Source organism: Salvelinus fontinalis, chromosome 27 (genome assembly GCF_029448725.1).
Source record: "Salvelinus fontinalis isolate EN_2023a chromosome 27, ASM2944872v1, whole genome shotgun sequence".
In the NCBI taxonomy this organism is placed as follows: Eukaryota; Metazoa; Chordata; class Actinopteri; order Salmoniformes; family Salmonidae; genus Salvelinus; species Salvelinus fontinalis.
The window spans coordinates 500,239-523,390 of record NC_074691.1 but is presented as its reverse complement, the minus strand read 5'-3'; the positions used below and the strand labels follow the sequence as shown (position 1 = coordinate 523,390).

Sequence of the window (23,152 nt, the reverse complement as noted above, 5' to 3'; positions counted from 1 at the left end):
GGAGGCGCACAATTGGCCCAGCGTCGTCCAGGTTAGGGAGGGTTTGGCTGGCAGGGATATCCTTGTCTCGTCGTGCACTAGCGACTCCTGTGGTGTTTCCTCCGAAACATTGGTGCGGCTGGCTTCCGGGTTGGATTTGCGTTATGTCAAGAAGCAGTGCGGCTTGGTTGGGTTGTGTTTCGGAGGTCGCATGGCGCTCGACCTTCGCCTCTCCCGAGTCCGTACGGGAGTTGCAGCGATGAGACAAGACTGTAACTACTACCAATTGAATACTACGAAATTGGGGAGAAAAAAGGGAGGAAAACCTTTTTTTTTTTTTATCTCTCTCTCTGTTTGAGCAGAGATGAAATCCACTTAGTGAAAACTAAGACACTCAGACCTTCCAGATCTGCAAACATAAGAACGTTGGGGCCAAGGGGAAGGCGTAAAACATGTTTTGGGATGGGGAATGACCCTTGGGTTAACAACCGTGTCTGTTTTCTTTCCCTCAGTCGACTATGAAGGCCTGGTGAAGAACCTGTCGGTATGTGAAGTATTCGTGCCCCATTAATTTTCAATTCATCTTATGAACACAGAAATCATCTGCTTGCCTTACCTCATGTCAGACAGGCCTCTCCCTCTGCCCCTTCATTGACTCTCCACTCTCCTCTTGCTGTGCATTTTGAAGTGCAGGATGCCTGACCAGCCCATGAGGCCCTACCTGAAAGAGCACCTCCCCAAACGGATGCACTTCGCGAACAACGTGCGCATCGAGAGGGCCCATCTCTACATGAAGCCTGGTTGGCAGGCAGCACTGTATGTCACAATCCAGCTATATATTTTTTTCTGTTTCTCTTTCTCTGAAGTCTATGCCTGATTCTCCCAAATCCCTTACTCAATATAATGTATTATATCATAATCTATATGAGATGTGTTATGTTTTCTTAAAGAGGACATTTTAGGGTGATCACAGAACCTTAACTGCACTTTTGACTTGACTCTGGCATTAAGCCAAAGTAACTGTTACTGTTTACTAACGTAAGTAAATTAGTACCCTTTCAAAGTTACTTGACTTAGCCTACTCATCACGGCTCAATTTAATCAGTACTAATTAGAACTACTTGTGTCCTTCACTTTAAACGTTGTGCCTACATGCACTTTGAAAGTAGTTACAGGTACTTGCAAAATGTCATCCCACTTTATATTTCATTCTTGTTAGGTTCAACTATCTGTTGCAAAGAGACAATATTCGACAAGACGACTTGGAAACAATGACCCTGACATTTTCAACAGCTGCCACAAATTCTAAGTGATAGCTTATCTTAACAGAATGCGTATTAGCATACCAGAAATTAGATGTGGGCAAAGTGGTTGCCATGGACACATGATTAGTTTTTTTGCCAATGTTTGGGCAGAATTGAGAGATTTCTGAAATAGGAATGGAAAGCTTTTTCCTGTTGATCAGGTTGCCACAACTGAGGATGTGAGAGGCTATTTTAGGTTGGTTGGTTTATACAGCTGTCCAATTGATAATCCTTCTATTTGAGTGTTGTATACACACTGTATGGCAGATGTACACAGTGTACAGCACACCTGCTATTTCCATGACATACAGTGCCTTGCAAAAGTATTCATCCCCCTTGGTGTTTTTTCTATTTTGTTGCATTACAACCTGTAATTTAAATAGTTCATGTAATGGACATACACAAAATAGTCCAAATTGGTGAAGTGAAATGAGAGGAAAAAAACTTGTTTAAACCTGTTAAAGCTGGGGGCGCTGTTGTCACTATTTATGGTAATCGTGTAATTTTTGAAACGGCTTCCTACAAAATTCTTGATCGTACAATATGCATATTATTATTATTATTGGATAGAAAACAGTCTATAGTTTCTATAGGAGTTGAAATTTTGTCTCTAAGTGGAACAGAACCCATTCTACAGCAATTTCCCTGACATGGAGTCAGATTTCAGAAATTTTGGCCACTGTTCTGGAGTCAGTTTTAAAGCCAATGTTATTCCTATGAGTATACGGACACTGCTTACGTCTTCCCCTGGATGCCTTTACGTGATGACGATTTGAATGGGGTCGATTGCGCAATCACAGGCACTATAAATTAAAAAACCCTGTAGCTAGTAACTCTTTTGCAGCTGCGTCATGCGCGTGGAGGACACCGACCCGCACCTGTTCCAAGCATTAGTGTTGGGAGTAATCTTTCTCCGGTCATGTTAAGACTCGTTATAGGAGTTAAAAACATCATAAGGTAGTTAATTTAAAGCGTTTTATAGCAATTTATATCCGTTTAGTGCGATTTGGGACATTTATTTCTGAGACGCTGTGAATCTCTGGGCACGCTTCCAGTTCATCCCGAACGCAGTTGGCATTTCCACATGGCAAGAGGACAGCTTTCCACCAAAAGACGATTAGACCCAAGAAAGGATCCTTTGCCCAAGATACTGATGGAAGAACAGCTCAAAGTAGGAAATTTTTATTATGATAAATCGTGTTTCTGTCGAAAAATGTTAGTGGCTTAGGACGCCATGTTTTTTGGCGTAGCTTCGCTTGGCGCAAACTGTATTGAAAAGTAAGGATAATTTAAAAAATGTAATTCCGCGATTGTATTAAGAATTAAATTGTCTATCAATCGCTGTCCACCCTATATTTTTTAGTCACGTTTATGAGTATTTATGTATACGAGTAGATCACTGTCTAATATGGCGCACGGACATTTTCTCACCAGCTGGGCTACATTTCTCATTGTCTAACCATGATTTTGGTGGCTAAATATGCACATTTTCGAACAAACTGTATATGTATGTTGTAATGTGATGTTACAGGGGTGTCATCTGAAGAATTCTGAGAAGGTTAGTGAAAAAAATAATATATTTTGGCGATGTTTACGTTATCGCTCTCTTTGGCTAGAATCAATGCTGGGGTAATGTTTGCACATGTGCTATGCTAATATAACGATTTATTGTGTTTTCGCTGTAAGACACTTAGAAAATCTGAAATATTGTCTGTATTCACAGGATCTGTGTCTTTCGATTAGTGTATGCTGTGTATTTTTACGAAATGTTTGATGATTAGTAGTTAGGTAAACACGTTGCTCATTGTAATTATTCTAGTCCATTTGTGACGGTGGGTGCAATTGTAAACTATGCCAGCTACCTGAAATATGCACATTTTTCTAACAAAACCTATCCCATACCATAAATATGTTATCAGACTGTCATCTGATGAGTTTTTTTCTTGGTTAGGGGCTATAAATATCTTAGTTTAGCCGAATTGGTGATAGCTACTGGTGTTGGTGGACAAATAAAAGATGGTGGATTATGCTAATGTGTTTTTAGGTAATAGATTTACATCTTTACATATTGTGTCTTCCCTGTAAAACATTTTAAAAATCGGACATGTTGGCTGGATTCACAAGATCTGTGTCTTTCATTAGCTGTATTGGACTTTAATGTGTGAAAGTTAAATATTTAAAAAAAAATATTTTTTTTGAATTTCGCGCTCTGCCTTTTCAGTGGAATGTGGGGGGGGTGTGCCGCTAGCGGCACCCTCATCCTAGACAGGTTAAAAAGAAAAATACAAAACGGAAAAGTAGTGCGTGCATATGTATTCACCCCCTTTGCTATGAAGCCCCTAAATAAGATCTGGTGCAACCAATTACCTTCAGAAGTCACAGAATTAGTTAGATTGCACACAGGTGGACTTTATTCAAGTGTCACATGATCTCAGTGGTTGTAAGGCAACAAAATAGGAAAAATGCCAAGGGGGTGACTACTTTCGCAAGCCACTGTAGACTGACCAGGGGAATAAGCTATGATTCTTGCTACCATGTTGTTGTCATGTGTTGCTGCCATGCTATGTTGTCGTCTTAGGTCTCTCTTTATGTTGTGTTGTCTCGTCGTGATGTTTTTTTCCCCTATATTTTTATTTAATTTTTTTTTAATCCCCGCCCTATTCCCGCAGGAGGCCTTTTGGTATGCCGCCATTGTAAATAAGAATTTGATCTTAATTGACTTGCCTAGTTAAATACTGTATATTTTTTTTATGGTTCCTTATTGATGTCACTAAATCCATTCAATCAGTTAAGATGAAGGGGAGGAGACGGGTTAAAGAAGGATTTTTAAGCCTTGATACACTTGAGACATGGATTGTGCTATTCAGAGGGTGAATGGGCAAGACAAAATATTTAAGTGCCTTTGAACGGTGTATGGTAGTAGGTGCCAGACGCACTGGTTTGAGTGTGTCAAGAACTGTAGCGCTACTGGGTTTTTCACACTCAATAGTGTACTGTGTGTATCAAGAATGGTCCACCACCCAAAGGACATCCAGCCAACTTGACACAACTGTGGGAAGCATTGGAGTCAACATGGGCCAGCATCCCTGTGGCATGCCCCAATGATTTATTATATTTTTGGGATTTAACCTTTATTTATCTTGGCAAGTCAGTTAAAAATAAATTCTTATTTACAATGACAGCCTAGGAACAGTGGGTTAACTGCCTTGTTCAGGGGCAGAACGAAAGATTTTTACCTTGTCAGCTCGGGGATTCGATCTAGCAAGCTTTCGGTTACTGGCCTAATGCTCTAACCACACGGCTACCTGCCCGAATTGAGGCTGTTCTGAGGGCAAAAGGGGGTGCAACTCAATATTAAGAAGCTGTTCCTAATGTTTTTTACACTCCGTGTATAACTCTGTGGAGGTGTGATGTCCTTTTCTATGAATGGAATAATGTTTTTTCATCTCTTCCTCCACAGCCAGCCTAAAGAAATCAAGTACTGCAGTGGTGGATTCCACGGCTCGGATAACGTCTTCAAAAACATGCAGGTCAGGGGAGGAGAGAAGGATGCGTGTATGTCAGCTGATACAGTGTGAAATTACAGCAGTGAATTGAAAACTTTGCATTTTTATTTTTTTGTCTTAGTATACACACCTGGTTTAAATCGGCAAAGCTTGTGGATGAGTTGCTAATTTGAATCGGCTGTGTAGTGCTATGGCAAAAAAATAAAATCTGTGCCCCTTTGGGTCCCCAGGACCAGGATTAATTAACACTGCACGATCCATGCAATTTTTATTTGGACTGGACAAGGTTCTATGATGAAAGTACTACAGAGGTAACCTAGCCTGGTCCCATATATGTTTGAGCTGTCTTGCCAACTCCAATGGTCATTATCGTGCCAAATGTTCCAAACAGAGATCTGGGACCAGGCTACTACTAAGGAGCCTCAGTTGGTTGAATTATGTCAGAGATTCTTTAGGTTTAAATCAAGCTATTGTTGCTGAACCCAGAGGGAATATACAGTTGAAGTCGGAAGTTTACATACACTTAGGTTGGAGTCATTAAAACTAGTTTTTCAACTCCCTAAATTTCCTAAATTTCTTGTTAAAGTTTTGGTAAGTCGGTTAGGACATCTACTTGTGCATGACACAAGTTTACATACACTAAGTCGACTGTGCCTTTAAACAGCTTGGAAAATTCCAGAAAATGATGTCCTGGCTGTAGAAGCTTCTGATAGGCTAATTTACATAATTTGAGTAAATTGGAGGTATACCTGTGGATGTATTTCAAGGCCTACCTTCAAACTCAGTGCCTCTTTGCTTGACATCATGAGAAAATCAAAAGAAATCAGCCAAGACCTCAGAAAAATTATTGTAGACCTTCACAAGTCTGGTTCCAAACGCCTGAAGGTACCACGTTCATCTGTACAAACAATAGTACGCAAGTATAAACACCATGGGAGGCGCAGCCGTCATACGGCTCAGGAAGGAGACGCGTTCTGTCCCAGAACAACAGCAAAGGACCTTGTGAAGATGCTGGAGGAAACGGGTACAAAAGTATCTATATCCACAGTAAAACAAGTCCTATATCGACATAACCTGAAAGGCCTCTCAGCAAGGAAGAAGCCACTTAACCAAAACAGCCATAAAAAAGCAAGACTATGGTTTGCAACTGCACATGGGGACAAAGATTGTAATTTTTGGAGAAATGTCCTCTGGTCTGATGAAAAAAAAATTGAACAGTTTGGCCATAAAGACCATCGTTATGTTTGGAGGAAAAAGGGGGAGGCCTGCAAGCCGAGGAGCGCCATCCCAACCGTGAAGCACGGGGGTGGCAGCATCATGTTGTGGGGGTGCTTTGCTGCAGGAGGAACTGGTGCACTTCACAAAATAGATGGCATCATGAGGAATGAAAATTGTGGATATATGAAGCAAGATCTCAAGACATTAGTCAGGAAGTTAAAGCTTGGTCTTCCAAATGGACAATGACCCCAAGCATACTTCCAAAGTTATGGCAAAATGGCTTAAGGACAACAAAGTCAAGGTATTGGAGTGGCCATCACAAAGCCCTGACCTCAATCCTATAGAAAATTTGTGGGCAGAACTGAAAAGTGTGTGTGTGTGTGAGCAAGGAGGCCTACAAACCTGACTCAGTTACACCAGCTCTGTCAGGAGGAATGGGACAAAATTCACCTAAGTAATTGTGGGGAGCTTGTGGAAGGTTACCCAAAATGTTTGACCCAAGTTAAACATTTTAAAGGCAATGCTACCAAATACAAATTGAGTGTATGTAAACTTCTGACCCGCTGGGAATGTGATGAATTAAATAAATCATTCTCTCTACTATTATTCTGACATTTCACATTCTTAAAATAAAGTGGTGATCCTAACTGACCTAAGACAGGGAGTTTTTACTAGGATTAAATGTCAGGAATTGTGAAAACTGAGTTTAAATGTATTTTGGCTAAGGTGTATGTAAACTTCCGACTTCACCTGTATATGCCTTTTATGAAGAGATCAGACCATCTAGTCTGGCTCCCCCCAGACTGAGCCTTGGTAAGTCTCTCCCAAAATAAATCAGCTGAAATACCATCACGTAGGCCTGTACCAGTTCACTGTCCTTCCATTCGGGTTGTGTTATTTTCCCATGTTTAGATTTCTCCTACTAGCGAGTCTCTCCCAAAATAAGCCCAATGAAATACCATCACCTATAACAGTACAATGTCCTCCCATTTGGGTTGTGTTGTCGTGCCAGAGACATTTTTATTATGTTAGGTTTTACTCGATTTCTCCCTGGCATCTCCTAGTTTGTTTTTATGATTTGTCTGTATATGTTTCCAGCCTTAGAAAATCTTTTTCAAAATAAGCCAATACCATCACTTTAAACAGTATGTTTTGTTCCCGTTTGGGTTGTATTGTTGAGGTCATTTTGCAGGGCTCTGGCAGTGCTCCTCCTTGCACAAAGGCGGAGGTAGCGGTCCTGCTGCTGGGTTGTTGCCCTCCTACGGCCTCCTCCACGTCTCCTGATGTACTGGCCTGTCTCCTGGTAGCGCCTCCATGCTCTGGACACTACGTTGATAAACCGCTTCAAAACATTGCTGCGTCTTATGCGTCTTGTTGTGTTGTGCAGTTTAAACCCGCAGACCTTCGTCGTCGATGCAGTTTGAATCGGATGTGGGCATTTATATGCTCCCTTCTTTTGTTCTGCCGTTTGCTTAACGGTCGATGTTCTTCAGGTCACTGTACCCACCTTTCGACCAAGGCGCAGACTTTCCTAAAAGCAGGCAAGGCCAGCAATACAGGCGGCTTAATGAAAGGCTCCCTGTTAACCAGCTATACTTTTGATACCAGTTGGAAATGAACGCCCTCACCTTTTCATCCTTAATGATACTGATCTCAGGCAGAGGTCGACCCTCACTTTTAATTCACACCTTTTCCGTACACTCCAGGGAATGAAAAGGGTTCTTTAACAAAAAGTTTGCAACATTTTCGGCAGCATTGGCCACTCTGGTGGAGAAAACTGCACACTTGAGCTGATAGCTAGCTAGCTACTGAAGTTAGCAAGACACATTTGTAAATTAGAATTTGTTCTTAACTGACTTGCCTAGTTAAATAAAATAAACCTTTAAATAATTGCACTAACTGGACACATAAAGAACAATAATATCCCCAAAATGCTCAACTATCACTCTTCACTCTTAATCTCTGTCCAGCAATGTCACCAAGCTTCTCAACAAATAACACATAATGCTCTGTGACACAATCCCAACACAACACATTCACTCGTTCTCTGATCCTAATTCTATGATTGAATGGAAAACATGTCAGTTCATATTGCAAAAGCTTTGATTGGTTGGAGGACGTCCTCCGGAAGTGGTTATAATTACCATGTATGTCTATGGAAGGGGGTGAGGCCTACGAGCCTCCTAGGTTTTGTATTGAAGTCAATGTAGCCAGAAGAGGACGGAAGCTAGCTCTCCTCCGTCTAAACCATGGTGCTAGCCCAGACAGTGTTGTTGAAGTTACACTGTTTTGCAATGGTCTTCTATATTTTAATAAATTATTTGGTGACTTATAAATATATTTAGTATAGACTGAAGGCTGTAATCGCTGCCAAATGTGCTTCAACAAAAGTACTTAGTAAATGTTTTTTTATACATTTGCAAATTTTTTTTTTAACTGATTTTGCTTCATTCGGTGAGAGCCCAACGACAAAAGTTACCATGGCCTTTTATAGCAAAGACACACCCCCTTCAGTTTACATGACAAACAACAGATGTATGGAATGGGTCACAAGGTTACTAATAATTCACAGCAAACAGTATCTGCTGTAAATTCTGTCCTCATTGTGTAGAGACAAGGGTCTGGCCCCGAGCCATCTCTCCCTGGTACCTTCCAGTCAGGCATACAGACACTAATCATGCTATGCAATGCCGTCTTTATCACCAATCCATCGTAAATCCACTGTCAGTGTTAAATCTTCCAGAGGCCCACTTTCAGTAGAACACACACATATGAGTGTTCTAACAACCCCTTATTATGTTGCATAAAACAACCATTTGATGCAATTACAGTATTATAACAATCTTGCAATTTTGCTCTCACATAGAATTGAAAGAAGACCATTTTGTCTAGGTTACCAAGAGACGAAATCACTTTGTGCATAAAGCTGAAGGTGTAACAAGTCTGACCACATTTCAATGGCGTCTCTGAGCTCCTCAGTGGATGTTTAGGAGAAAACTAGCTGTCGGTTACATTAAATAGTCCCAATATTGCACTGTTACTAAGTATGATCATATTTATTATAAGCAATGTGAAATCTTAGTTACTTGTTTATAATTAGATTTTTACTATATTTAGAAAGACTTTAAGGCAATTCAAGCTCTATTGCCCCACTTTTGTTGAATAGGGAAAAAATCTAATTTTCATAACATTTGGACTATTTATTTGAGCTTGTGTTTTTTTTAATCCAGAAGGATGAGTTTCAGACTATGCAACATTACCAGTTATTGTTTATGGCTATCTCATAAATTATTTAGGCGGAAACAAAAATGTAGCACATGCAAAAGGTTCAATTGTGGTTATTTGGTTCAGCGTTAGTTTTTTTTCACTATATACATTACACATGTTTACTCCACTGTTATGAATAGCATGTGTAAATTATTCTTGTGAAAGTGCGTTCATTTTGTTTATGTATTTTTTAGACCATTTTCATCGGTTATGGACCAGGGCTGAAATACAAGACTAACGTTGCACCTTTTGAAAACATTGAAGTCTACAACCTCCTGTGTGGTAAGCCTGTTAGTCAATGGACCGTTTAACATGGGAGCAGGGGGCAATGTCCTGTTGCATAACTAGAAAAGATTAGCCTGGGTGCCAGTCTGTTTCTTCTCTTGCCAATGGAGTGGAACAATATCTAAACATACTGGTAACGAGGCTAAGAAAGGATTGCTTTTCTAAAGTTAAAACATTCCAGCAGCCAATCTCGTTTTACACTCATTATGACGTAATTTCAACAACTTTTATGCAGAACTCGGAGTCCACTTTTCTATTTTTCAACATTGTGATAAGTTTCGAAGAGGATGTACCAGTTCAGTAGGCGCGAGTGCATAGTCCATAGTCCCAACACTGCACCTGCCCTCTGCAAGACACACAGCTGTTATGTACAGTTAGCTTAACTAAGTTAGAGAAAATACCTTTTCAAGTCTAATCTCTTTTTCCTCCCTCTTTCTCTCTCTGCCTGTCAGATTTGTTGGACATTCCCCCTGCTCCTAACAACGGGACCCACGGGAGTCTGAACCACCTGCTGAAGAACCCTCCCCACCTCCCTGTGTACCCAGCTGAGCTCTCCTCTGACTCCACCTGTGAGGCGAGTGACCCCGCCCCCTCTGACAATCTGGGCTGCAGCTGCAGGGCCCGCACCAGAGCAGCGGTACGACCAGGGAGTACAGTCGGGGGTGGTAATCAAACTCACATCCTCCCTAATGGAGCAGGGCTGGGATGGGAGGGGTCAGAGGGCCTGTCCTGTCATTAATGCTCCAAATCCTCAGTATGAATCATATTTATCCTCACTTTGTATGATTTGATAACCCAGCAGCACTCATTAGAAGGACAGAAGTTGACTAATTGAAACACAGGAGACCCACTAACATGCTGAAAATGCCTGTTTCAGGAGAAGACTATGAATAGGCAACTCATCAAGGCTAATTCCAGTGAGTACACACCGATGTATATTTTCAATAGCGTAATCATGGATCTATTTTGTCATAGATTTCATTTTTAATCAAGCCCTCCCTCAGATTCCGGAGCCAAGGCCCTTCACCTACCATATGGAATCCCTCGGGTTCTCCAGGAGAATGCAGACTACTGCGTCCTTCACCACGCCGACTACGCCAACGGTTACAGCAAAGATATTCTCATGCCCTTATGGGTCGCCTATACAATTAACCCACTGGTGAGTCGTTTTTCTTCTTGTGTGAGCGACCCGGTGTTCATACCAAGGTGTGTGTTAGCCTGCTAAACTAAACCCAAGGTATTAGCTCTGGGGCGCTAATGCGAGTCTTTAGAATCTTAACAAATGTTTCCCATCATGCGAGGGAAGTTCTGAACCATTACACTTTCTTTTATGTCTAAAGATAGATAGCGTGTCGTGTTGGAGATGCCATTGGCTGTATTTGCTGCTCTCTTGTTAGTGTTTTAGCCAGGACATGAAAGAGGTTGTAAAGCTGTGTGTGAAGTGCTGAGCTGCCGCCCAGACCCTGCTAGCTGGCTGTAGATCTTCTCCACTCGTGCTGGCTTTCACAGCATCTCGTGTTACTCATTATGTGGCGAGAACCTCACCATAAATCAGTACTGAGAGAGCTGGTTTTAACGGAGAGAGGACGTCTCTCTATGGTATATATTTTCCTTTAACTGTCTCAGGCTTTCGCACCATCCTCCTTTTATTCCATTTACTTTCTGTTTAAAAGCTAGTAAAAGGAAGGAAACAACTACATGATGTATGTTTTTATTTTTTAACTAAGCAAGCAGAAAAACAGTATCATACGCTGAGTATATAAAACACGAATCCTTAAGTCTATTGACACACCATAAGTAGCATAATAATAAAAATCTCCATAAATCCATCAGTATAAGCTAGAGAGATTTTTGCATGGGCTACGTCTCAATCCACTGCATCTGCCAACGTCGGCCTTCCACATCTACGGTGGAAGATGGCCGAGCTACAGCGGTGTGTATTAGACCATGAGACACCCTGAAAATCCGTCTTCTCAAGAAAACGTCTGTAGCGTCCGAATGATCTACAAGCTGTTAAGACTACTCTATGGAAATGGGAGACTCGCGAACACGATGGTGTTCTCCGTTTCGCTCTACAACCCCCACAAATGTCACGGGACTCTTGTGAAGGTAGACAAACAGAGGGAAGATATAGGACAGACACTTCAAAACCTTATTCCTTAGGATTTGTTTTGACTTGTCTTTTTTTGGCATTTATGAATGTGTTATTAAATGCGTTTCCATGGGCGATAGGTATTGTTTTGATACCTAAAAGGTTCCTAAAATTCTAAATCAAATAGCTAAATTATCCATTTTATGACCATCCTAAAACAATTCAATATGTTATCTTAGTACTTTTAGAGGTTTTAAGAACACCTGCTCGTTCCATGGCATAGACTGAGGTATAAGCTATAAACCCTTATTAATGTCACTTGTTAAATCCACTTCAATCCGTGTAGATGATGCGGAGGAGACAGGTTAAAGAAAGATTTTTAAAACTTTAGACCATAGACATGGATTTTGTATCTGTGCCATTCAGATGGTGAATGGGCAAGACAAAATATGGTATGGTATTAGGTGCCAGGCGCACTGGTTTGTGTCAAGAACTGCAACGCTACTGGGTTATTCACGCTCAACGGTTTCCCGTGTATATCAACAATGGTCCACAACCCAAAGGACATCCAGCCAACTTGACACAACTGGGAGAAGCATTGGAGTCAACATGGGCCAGGATCCCTGTAGAATACTTTCGACACCTTGTATAGGGCAAAAAGGCGGTGACGAAAGAAACCAAGTCCACACAACTTGTACATGATCTCAAGAACTGGAATCATTAAGCAGAAATAGAAAGAGTTTGTGTTAGAGCCACTATGTCTCTCTCTCCCCGTCTCTCCTATCAGAACAATGTCCAGCCACTGAGTCCAGTAGCGGAGGCATGTGTCCGTACAGACGTCCGTGTGGCACCGCTCTCTAGTCAGAACTGTGTCAGATACAGGGATAACCCTGCCCTGTCCTACGGCCTGCTGCATCCACTCAGTAAGTACATAAGGAAATGTTTTGTTTGTTACACCCCTATCACCACCCCCACACCCTTTGCTAAATGCCTGTACCACATTAGTGTACATGCGTAGCCAGCTGTGCAGCAGCTGCCAATGCTTGATCAGGAATGTCCCATAAAATGTTTAAAGACCAGTTGATAATTAAAATCAATTGACGTTTTTAAAGTGTCTGTGTTTATCTGTTTATTTAAGTTAGAGATTTTATGTTAATGTTTCTATATGCAGATCTGGGTGCCAATGGAACAGAGGCAGAGTCATTACTTACCAGCAACATGGTGCCCATGTATCCTGCCTTTAAAGGTGAGCAGGTCAGGCTAGCTGGCAAAGAGACAGAAAAGTCTCCAGTGCTATGCAATAGCTCAAACACTCAATAGGGTATTTTTGTTTTCTTATGGAGATGAAGCTTCGGGAAATAACTTTCCACATAAGGGATGTATGTATTAGAGGTTGACTGATTTTAATTAGGTCCGATTTTCAAGTTTTCATAACAATCGGTAATCAGCATTTTTGGACGCTGGTTATGGCCGATTACATTGCACTCCACGAGGAGACTGCGTGGCAGGCTGACCACCTGTTATGCGAGTGCAGCAAGGAGCCAAGGTAAGTTGCTAGCTAGCATTAAACTTGTTTCATCAGACCAGAGGACATTTCTCCAAAAAGTACAATCTTTGTCCCCATATGCAGTTGCAAACCATAGTCTGGCTTCTTTATGGCGGTTTTGGAGCGGTGGCTTCTTCCTTGCTGAGCGGCCTTTCAGGTTATGTTCATATAGGACTCGTTTTACTGTGGATATAGATACTTTTGTACCTGTTTCCTCCAGCATCTTCACAAGGTCCTTTGCTGTTGTTCTGGGATTGATTTACACTTTTCGCACCAAAGTACGTTCATCTCTAGGAGACAGAACACATCTCCTTCCTGAGCGGTAATGATGGCTCCGAGGTCCCATGGTGTTTATACTTGCATACTATTGTTTGTACAGCTGAACGTCGTACCTTCAGGCATTTGGAAATTACTCCCAAGGACTCCCAAAATTGTAGACCTCCAGACTTGTGGAGGTCTACAATTTATTTTCTGAGGTCTTGGCTGATTTCTTTTGATTTTCCCATGATGTCAAGAAAAGAGGCACTGAGTTTGAAGGTAGGCCTTGAAATACATCCACAGGTACACCTATAATTGACTCAAATGATATTAATTAGCCTGTCAGAAGCTTCTAAAGCCATGACATCATTTTCTGGAATTTTCCAAGCTGTTTAAACGCACAGTCAACTTAGTGTATGTAAACTTCTGACCCACTGGAATTGTGATACAGTGAAATAATCTGTCTGTGAACAATTGTTGGAAAAATTACTTGTGTCATGCACAAAGTAGATGTCCTAACCGACTTGCCAAAACTATAGTTTGTTAACCTGAAATTTGTTGAGTGTTTGGAAAAACGAGTTTTAACGGCTCCAACCTAAGTGTATGTAAACTTCCGACTTCAACTGTATGTGTCTTGATTCGATGAGGTTCAGGTCATCCACAAAGGCCCAGGAGTTGGATAGCGTATCATCTGATGCACCATTGACGTGAGCCACGAATACAATTGGACCAAGTAGTGTGCCCTAGGGGAGGCCATAGGAGAGTTCTCGGGCCCAGGATAGAGTCTCATGGTATTTTGTCACTTGGCTACGGACGGAATGGAAGTTACAAAATCCCTGGCATGATCTCTGGTCTGACAGATAATTGCAATGGTGGGATCCACAAGATCAAAGACCTTGTTTTAGTCTGTCAGGACCCATGTGCTGGAAGTGCCTCTGGTGTGTGCTGTTCTGCAGCTAGTCTGCAATGCTTACAAGGCACTGGGTGGTTGAGCATCCCTTGAGGCAGCCAAACTGTTGGTTGGAGATGGTTCTTTTGGGTATCCTGTGTTGCCCATTCAGCAACAAAACCTTCACACATTTTTGCCAGAAGAGGCATGAGTGAGAGGGGCCGTAGCTGGACAAGGCTCAGTAGATTGCTTTTCGACAAGGGGTCCACTATTGCCTCTTTCCATTGATGTGGAACTAATCCTTCACACAGGGAGGTGTTGAAGATGACTGTCAGGGTGGATGGATATTTCAACTACAAATTTCTTGATGAATCTGGACCTGTGGCTTTTCTGGTTGGAAACGGAGAGTAGTCTCCTGTGCATTTCCTGTTGTTCAACAGTAGGGAGTGGCATAGCTGGCAAGAATGCAGGTAGGTCTGACAGGTTTAGTGGCAGTAATGATGTGGTGACCGATGAAAACTTGTCATTTATATAGCATTGGCAATGACAAAATGGTTGTCTGGGTTGAACCAGATGGAGATTGTCTTTTTAGTGCTGGTCAGGGATTTAATTTGATGGTACCATGTGGCTGGGATCTCCCTCTTGTTCTTTGGGGATTTTGGTGTGGTAGAATGTTGCTGCTTTGAAGTCTCTGGGTTTTGCACCTCAGTGTGCTGTAGGGCAAGTCTTTTTCACTGAAGGCTTTCTGTCTGCTTTTTAATCAGCTCTTTGAGTCTAAGTGAAATCCACTCCTTATCCTGTGCATCAGCGGAGGCTGGTGGAAGGAGCTATAGGAGGATGGGCTCATTGTAATGGCTGGAATGGAATGATGGAACGGAGTCAAACATATGTTTGGTACTTTTCTATTCATGCCGTTACAGTTTTATAGCTCCTACCACCAGTATCCTCTGCTGTGCATGCATCCTAACCCCCTGTTTTGGGAAGTAAACTGCAATGATGTGATTCAGGGGGTTTTAGAAGTTGTCTGTTTTCTGCTGTGCGCTCTCCACGTGTGTTACTTTCGGCCATTTATGGAGGGAAAGCCAATGGAATAGATGGTGACCTTCACGCTGTTGAAAACAGGAATAAATCCAAAACTGAGATTTGAATGCAAAATAAAGATGTTTATTAAAACATCATGGTGCCCCAAAAAAACCCTAGTGCATAATGAAATGTGACAACAAACACAAACATTTCGGCTTCAGGCCATGATCAGTGTAAATCGTCGGCACACGTACTTGAGGCCTCATTTATCAATATTGCATAGAAACTATTCTTAAATAATACTTATGAATGGAATTTGGAATGTTGGTACACATAGAAAAGGTGTGGTTAATCAAACAATCTACAATCTAATCTAATTCTTTTTTTACGCACGCCGTTAGGAGATTGAGAAATACCAATTGGTCTCAGTGCTCGTGCAAGACCTCGGCTATTTGCATTTCAAAATGCCTCTAATTAGCCATATATGGTCAATCTTCCCTTGAAAGCCTGTGTGGAATATACAATGCCATACCATGAAATACAATTGCAAAACCATAAAAAATAATAATAATAATTGAGACTGAAATAGAGGTGCTAGTGTCAGAGATTGAGTACAACCAAAAGGTTTTATTTGCTCAGTTGTGCCTTGACCAGTAAAAATAAAAACATAGAGAGGACCATTAGGACAATTCAAGTTGCTTTAGCAATCGCAAATATACTTTAAATGAGTAGGCAACACTCACCAATAAGCTATCCATCCTCAACGGCCCCCTCCTGTAGGCTTATAGGCCAACATTGCTGTTCTGCAGAATGAACGAGTAGTGCGTTCCACCTGGCCACCTTGCCACCATATTCAGCAGCGTCTTTTGCGCTTCACATGACCTATCACCTGAACATTAAGAGTGGAAGCCCTTTCTGTTCACATAGTTGAAATAGTTTTGGGGTGGTTGTTTTATGGCGACGTGGGGGGGCCGTCTATGCCTCCGTTCGTATTTGGGAACCCATTGATGGCATCATGGCAAAGAAACCCCTCTTGACTTCAACCTGTTGTGTGATGGTGTATGAACATTTTATATGTTACTGTTAGTTTTGCTGATGATTGCATCCAAAGGGCTGCAAAATGCCAATCGGCAAGCTCCTGTTGAAAAGTGCCCTTTGCCAAAAACCCTAGGGTGGATAGCACTTGGATGCACATCTGAATCATGTGTTTGCCTTTTTAAAGTAGGTCTCAAATCCTCCCAAAAATCCTATAAAATTGGTTTTGGGAAATTATATCTGATGAGCCGTCTGTTCTTTCTACACCAAAAAATCCCGCCTATCTCTAAACACGCACTCTCTGCAAAGTGCAGCGTTTGCCAAATCTTCCATTATCTGTCTGTTTTTAGTATTTCAATAAAGGTTTCACTTTCACACTAATTTAACAAATTATTGTACTTAATGTGGATTATTATCGTAACAAATGCACCGATGTGGTCAAATTGTATGATCTAGATAGCCTGTCAACACAACAGTGGTAGGCCTGATCACCGACAACGACGAGACAGCCTTTATGGTGCCAGAATAACAACCTATCCCTCAATGTAACCAAGACTAAGGAGATGATTGTGGACTACAGGAAAAGGAGGACCGAGCACGCCTCCATTCTCATCGACGGGGCTGTAGTGGAGCAGGTTGAGCGCTTCAAGTTCCTTGGTGTCCACATCAACAACAAACTAGAATGGTCCAAACACACCAAGACAGTCGTGAAGAGGGCACGACAAAGCATATTCCCCCACAGGAAACTAAAAAGATTTGGCATGGGTCCTGAGATCCTCAAAAGGTTCTACAGCTGCAACATCGAGAGCATCCTGACTGGTTGCATCACTGCCTGGTACGGCAATTGCTCGGCCTCTGACCGCAAGGCACTACAAAGGGTAGAGGTCGACCGATTATGATTTTTCAACGCCGATACCGATTTATTGGAAGACCCCAAAAAAACGATAACGATTTAATCGGACAATTTTTATTTTATTTATTCGTAGTAATGACAATTACAGACAATTTCAGAGGAAGGCCCTTAAAATTGTCTAAGACCCCAGCCTCCCCAGTCATAGACTGTTCTCTCTACTACCGCATGGCAAGCGGTACTGGAGTGCCAAGTCGAGGACAAAAAAGGCTTCTCAACAGTTTTTACCCCCAAGCCATAAGACTCCTGAACAGCTAATCAAATGGCTACCCGGACTATTTGCATTGTGTGCCACCCCCAACCCCTCTTTTTTGCGCTGCTGCTACTCTGTTTATCATATATGCATAGTCACTTTAACGATACATTCATGTACATACTACCTCAATTGGGCCGACCAACCAGTGCTCCTGCACGTTGGCTAACCGGGCTATCTGTATTGTGTCCCGACACCCGCCAACCCCTCTTTTACGCTACTGCTACTCTCTGTTCATAATATATGCATAGTCACTTTAACCATATCTACATGTACATACTACCTCAATCATCTTGACTAACCAGTGTCTGTATGTAGCCTCGCTACTTTATATAGCCTGTCTTTTTACTGTTGTTTTATTTCTTTACCTACCTATTGTTCACCTAATACCTTTTTTGCACTATTGGTTAGAGCCTGTAAGTAAGCATTTCACTGTAAGGTACCTGTTGTATTCGGCGCGTGTGACAAATAAACTTTGATTTGATATGTTGCATGGAAATTGATCAATTGATCAATTTCACACGTTGCGTTGATAATGAACACACTCATAGTTTACGCACAGATTTGTGCCTGATCGATAAACGAGGCAGGCCCCTGGCTTCTTTTTCAAGAATAATTGCATATCACATGATCAAGCAAGAAAATGCATCAGAAAATCTATAAATCAGTACTGTTGACCAACCCCATTCCGTGCAAATTTGCGTAACCGCGGCATTCAAACGAGGCTGCAATTAAAACGAATGGGACTGTAGCGGCATCAAAAATCTGGGGCGTGAACTACGTTTCTATTCAAGTGTTGATTGACATGGTAATGCCCCGAATAGTATTGGAGAAAAGTAGAAAAAAACTGACCCCTCTGACACTGTACGTTAAATGGTGACGTGTCATGACGTAACATACAGCACCCATATTGCTACTCATTCTGTGTCGTACAGCCTCTCACCACCAGGTGTAGCGCTTCTCTCACAGATTAAAAACAAGAAAGGGACAGGAACAGGGTAAGGTGGGATACCTAGTCAATTCTACATCTGAATCTGTGGAGGCTGGTGACTTGACAAATTGAGGAGGATGGGAGACCCACGGTATAGGCGCGGAACACACAAAGTGTTTCAAAAATCAAAGAAAAATGTATTTTAACCTAAAACATTTAATAAAGACATTTATAGTACAATATTATGGGGAATGAGAAGGCTACTTACAGTGTTGGAAAGGGATCACAGCAGTGATTGAATGAGGGTATGAGGCGTGAGTTGAGGTGTTCACAAGACACTACACAGTTCGACAAAATAGCTAAGAATGAGTTAGTCCAAGCAAGGAGTAAAATCATTTATGTGTAATAATGTGAGTGTGTATGTGATTTACTCTACATATAGTAATGAGAGAAAATGGACAGGTCTACTCACAGTGCTTGGAGAGGAAACATTCAATGTGCCAGTGGATGAGAAGGTACATGAGACGTTGCTTCAGTTCATGTCAGGAGAAAGTTGACAATGGTAGTGGAGTGGAGTGGTCATCACCTCTTAAATCATGGAACATGAGGGGACTTGCCTGTAACTACAAATAGCAGATACATTCCATTACAGCTGTGCTGTCGTAGGTTTGGGCATGAGTTTCTCTATGAAGTTAAACTCCGGCATCTCAAAATTCATAAAGTCAAACACAGACTGCGCATGTCGCCCACTTGACACACACATCAAAGTAGCCCTGATCATTCACATACCTCACATACCTAACTGTCAACTGAAAGCAGACTGGTGGCACCATAGGTCCCAGAGCAGTGGGGACATTTTTACCTCCTGGGGCCTGGAGTTTTCCCTTATGTTAACCTAACTAGGAAAACTCTGAACCCTATAAGGTATGACATGATTAATCAGTTGTAAAAAGGTTTTATATGGGCTATGACGGGACCAGTTTTTGCTAATCAGGTCATATGGTTTTAAACTCCTGGGAAAAAACTCCTTTCCCTAGGGGGAAGAACCCATTCAAACTGCACCTACCTTATATTTGTTCATATAAATTATATTTAGACTAGATAAGGAGGGGGATTTCCTTAACCCAGACACATAGACAACAACTGATAGACAATAGAACTCACAGGGCTGAGCTTGCGTTATGCATGTTTGCATCATGCAGGCCTATACAACTGTAGGCCTTATAAAACATTTACTCACATCTGTCATCACTTATGTTGATTACGTTTTTAATCCAAAATGAATCATAGGCAGCCTTGCCAACCCAATTTTGAATATAATCAACATTTGATCACATTCACATTTTCTCCTGACACACAAAATGGACTATAAATGACCAATTAGTTACCTTGACCAGACGGACTGGGCGCATAGGCTGTATGCAGCTGCTCTTATTAGTAGTCTACAGTTGATCAGTTGGAAAAATTGTCTCGTTTTCATCCCATACAGCATGTCAGATTTCTAATGTTTAGGTATGGCCTAGGCTGCTGCAACATTTGTCATGAGTTTTTGCTGGTGTCTGTCCGGAGTGATTCTGTTATTTTCGCAAAAGAAATACCGGAGGAAAGTGGAAAGCCTACTTGAGCGCACGCGGGGGAAAAATACGCTGCGTCAACCTCTCTCTTTTAATCTAACTTTTTTTTTAAATGGATGATGCGATGGAAGCTGTCATTCGGAATTGTTTTCAACATCCCAGAAAAGATGTTCAGCATGTAAAGAATCTTAACGTGCAAATACAGGCAACTTGATGATAGGCTCTCTGTTAACCAGCTAAACGTTTGATACCAGTTGGTATTGAACGCCCTCACCTTTTCATCCTTCATGAAACTGATCTCAGGCAAAGGTCTACCTTCGCTTTTAATTCGCACCTTTCCGTGTACCCCAGATAATGAAAGGGGTTCTTAACACATAATGCTCTGTGGCACAATCCCAATACAATAGGTTTTTTGTATTGAAATCAACGTAGCCAGAGGAGGATGGAAGCAAGCTGTCCTCCGGCTACACCATGGTGCTAGCTCAGACAGTGCTGTTGAAGTTACTGTAGACCTTCATTGCAAAACAGTGTATTTTAACCAATTATTTGGTGACCTATGAATATATTTAGTATAGTTTTATCTAAAAAGGATAACTTTTTTTTAATGTTTCACTATTTTAAAATGAAATTTCACTGAGGAGGATGGTCTTCCCCTTCCTGCAAGCAATCATGACTCTCAAAAGCCGTGACAGCCGCTGTTTACTTCTGAAGATAACTTTAGCGCCGCCCTAAAAACCCAATTTCAAATTTGACACAAACCTTCAAATATGTATGTAATGACACATTATATAAACTCTTTATAGTGTTTTATTTACATTTTAGAGGTGATAAGTTGGACAGATCGGGTGAAAAAAGCAATTTCCCCCACACAACTTATCTCCCCCTTTCCTTATCACGCAGTAGATTTCTCGTGATACGAAAGGTTTTGCTTGTTTTTGCCTCCTTCAATCATGCAGAGACGGTCAGCATGAATGTCTCGTCATAGATTTTGCTGGAAAGGGGAGAAACTATGCTTTACAATGGTATTCATATTACTGTTGACCTGGAAGTATTACGTTTTTGGGGCGCTAAAATAAGGTAAAATGTACATTTACAGTGCGATGTACTAAAGTGTGTTAGCTAACTATACCTAGTACAGTAGAATGCATAATCTAAATGATATACAAAAGAGGACAGAGAAATCCTCAATTATTGCTTTTACATATACCATGTGAATATTTCCTCAGAATAAATCAGACAGGATTTTACGAGTAGGGAGCTAGAGACACCACTAGATGGGGGTATCGAACACAAATAAGAGGCAATGTATACCAGTTACAGTCTTCCATCATTTATTTTCGGGGGAACATGAGTGTCAGCCCAAACAATGAAGTCCTTGACATTCCTGGCCCTGTAGAGTGAAAACATTTTTTGTTTGGTATGCAGGATCAGCCATGAGCACATTCCAATGTTTCTTAATCACTACCTTGATGTCATAACTCAAAGGAGAATATGTAACGGTGAGGAAACGTGAATGTTTTTTGTTTTTTATCCCTTCTGGATGAGGTCTCATCAGTGGTACGTACTCTACTGAGAGTGGCTTGCTTCAAACGCTCTATACAGTTTCATAGCCTCACTTTCAAAGTCTGTTTCACCAGTACAAAGGCACTTCGGTCTTAGAAATTGTGTGTACGGTAATCCCTTCTTCAGAAATGTGGGGTGCGTACTAGAGGCATGTACAGTAGGGTACCGTTCTTGTCTGTGGGCTTTGTATACAAAATAAATCAACAAGGACCCTGAGTCGAGGCGCACGAGGGTATCAAGGAAGGAAATCATTTACCCTCAAAGTCCAAAATGTCTAGATCAAAGTAATCTATTCTTAATCGGCTTCCTAAATCAAACGCTTCATAAAATTCATAAACACTTAAAACCGTGAATAACTAATAAATGTATAGGAGCAATCATCCAAGGCTGCCACCTCATTTCTAATAGAGTTACTCTTACTATTAGGCGTACTCTTAAGGGATGGAACGTTCTATTCTATTTCGAACTAGCCTCGGCCAATTAAGTACGAATTTTCACTCAACTCAACATTCCAGGCCCTGTTCTAATCACAAAGTATCCATTTCCTGTGACATCCTACAATATTTACTACACTCTGAGGTTCTAGTTGAATAGCAGGAATCTGCTGAATCCTCCGACTCCCTAGTGAACATTTTAAAATCTTACCAACCAGCCGTAGATTTAGGATCAGTGTTCGAGGCTTATTTCTAGCCCAATTGAGTTCTCCGATTGGTCTCTACGTAAACGCTTCCCAGTGAATTGTGATCGTAATCTGACCGCGTTCATAGTGAGCCATTGATTCAGTAGACATAGGATCTCTTGTTACATTGTGTTTAGGGGACAGTAGTGCAGTAGGTTGCTTCGACACTATTTGCCAGATAGAGGTCACGATTAAAAACCCAGCCCATTCCCTAAAAACTCTCTTTAGTGTTGTATTCTTCAATTACCATGCGGTGTAACTGTCTCGACAACAGTACGTTCTTGCTATGTTGTTGTAACGTAAGGGAGATGTATGTTCAAAATCCCCCTCCTTTTTGTACTCTGCGCTTTGGCATGTAACGCCGATTGTGAGTGCCTGAGGTTGTTGCGACGTTACATTCCCTGTAACAACTTGTGGCTAATGCATCATAAACCATCAATGTGTTGCTTACTAGAGGGGAAAGTGTGTGCTTCTGGTTGACATGAAATTGAGATTACCACAGGCTTGCGTCCAAAAATGGCACTATATTCCCTTTTATAGTGCATTACTTTTGATCCGCTTCCATAGGGCTCTGGTCAAAAGTAGTGCACCACGCAGGGGATCGTGTGCCATTTGGGACGCAGGCACAGAGTTTTAATCACATGTTAGTGGTTAGGATTGTTTAATACGATGCCACCCTCTGGATTCCATAGTGATCAAAGTGAGAGTGTTGGATGTTGTGTTGTTGAATGATGCCCGTGGACACCGAGAAATCAAATCCATCATTAAAGGTGGTTTATTAAGTATGATATATGATTACCTTTATTTCCCCCATAAATTGGCCTCCAAGAAGAGGCACTC

The 23,152-nt window shown here is 41.5% G+C and overlaps 1 protein-coding gene across 3 annotated transcripts in view; it reads left to right on the top strand.

The window, feature by feature from the left end:
* LOC129824824 (ectonucleotide pyrophosphatase/phosphodiesterase family member 1-like) overlaps positions 1-23,152 on the top strand; it is a 132,753-nt gene that overhangs the window by 107,053 nt on the left and 2,548 nt on the right. For all 3 annotated transcript variants that reach the window (XM_055884329.1, XM_055884327.1, XM_055884328.1), the window contains exons 14-22: positions 492-523; positions 668-795; positions 4,744-4,813; positions 9,469-9,556; positions 10,012-10,196; positions 10,437-10,476; positions 10,564-10,718; positions 12,439-12,574; positions 12,823-12,897. In XM_055884329.1, the coding sequence (XP_055740304.1) occupies positions 492-523; positions 668-795; positions 4,744-4,813; positions 9,469-9,556; positions 10,012-10,196; positions 10,437-10,476; positions 10,564-10,718; positions 12,439-12,574; positions 12,823-12,897 (909 nt within the window). The remainder of the gene's footprint in view (positions 1-491; positions 524-667; positions 796-4,743; positions 4,814-9,468; positions 9,557-10,011; positions 10,197-10,436; positions 10,477-10,563; positions 10,719-12,438; positions 12,575-12,822; positions 12,898-23,152) is intronic.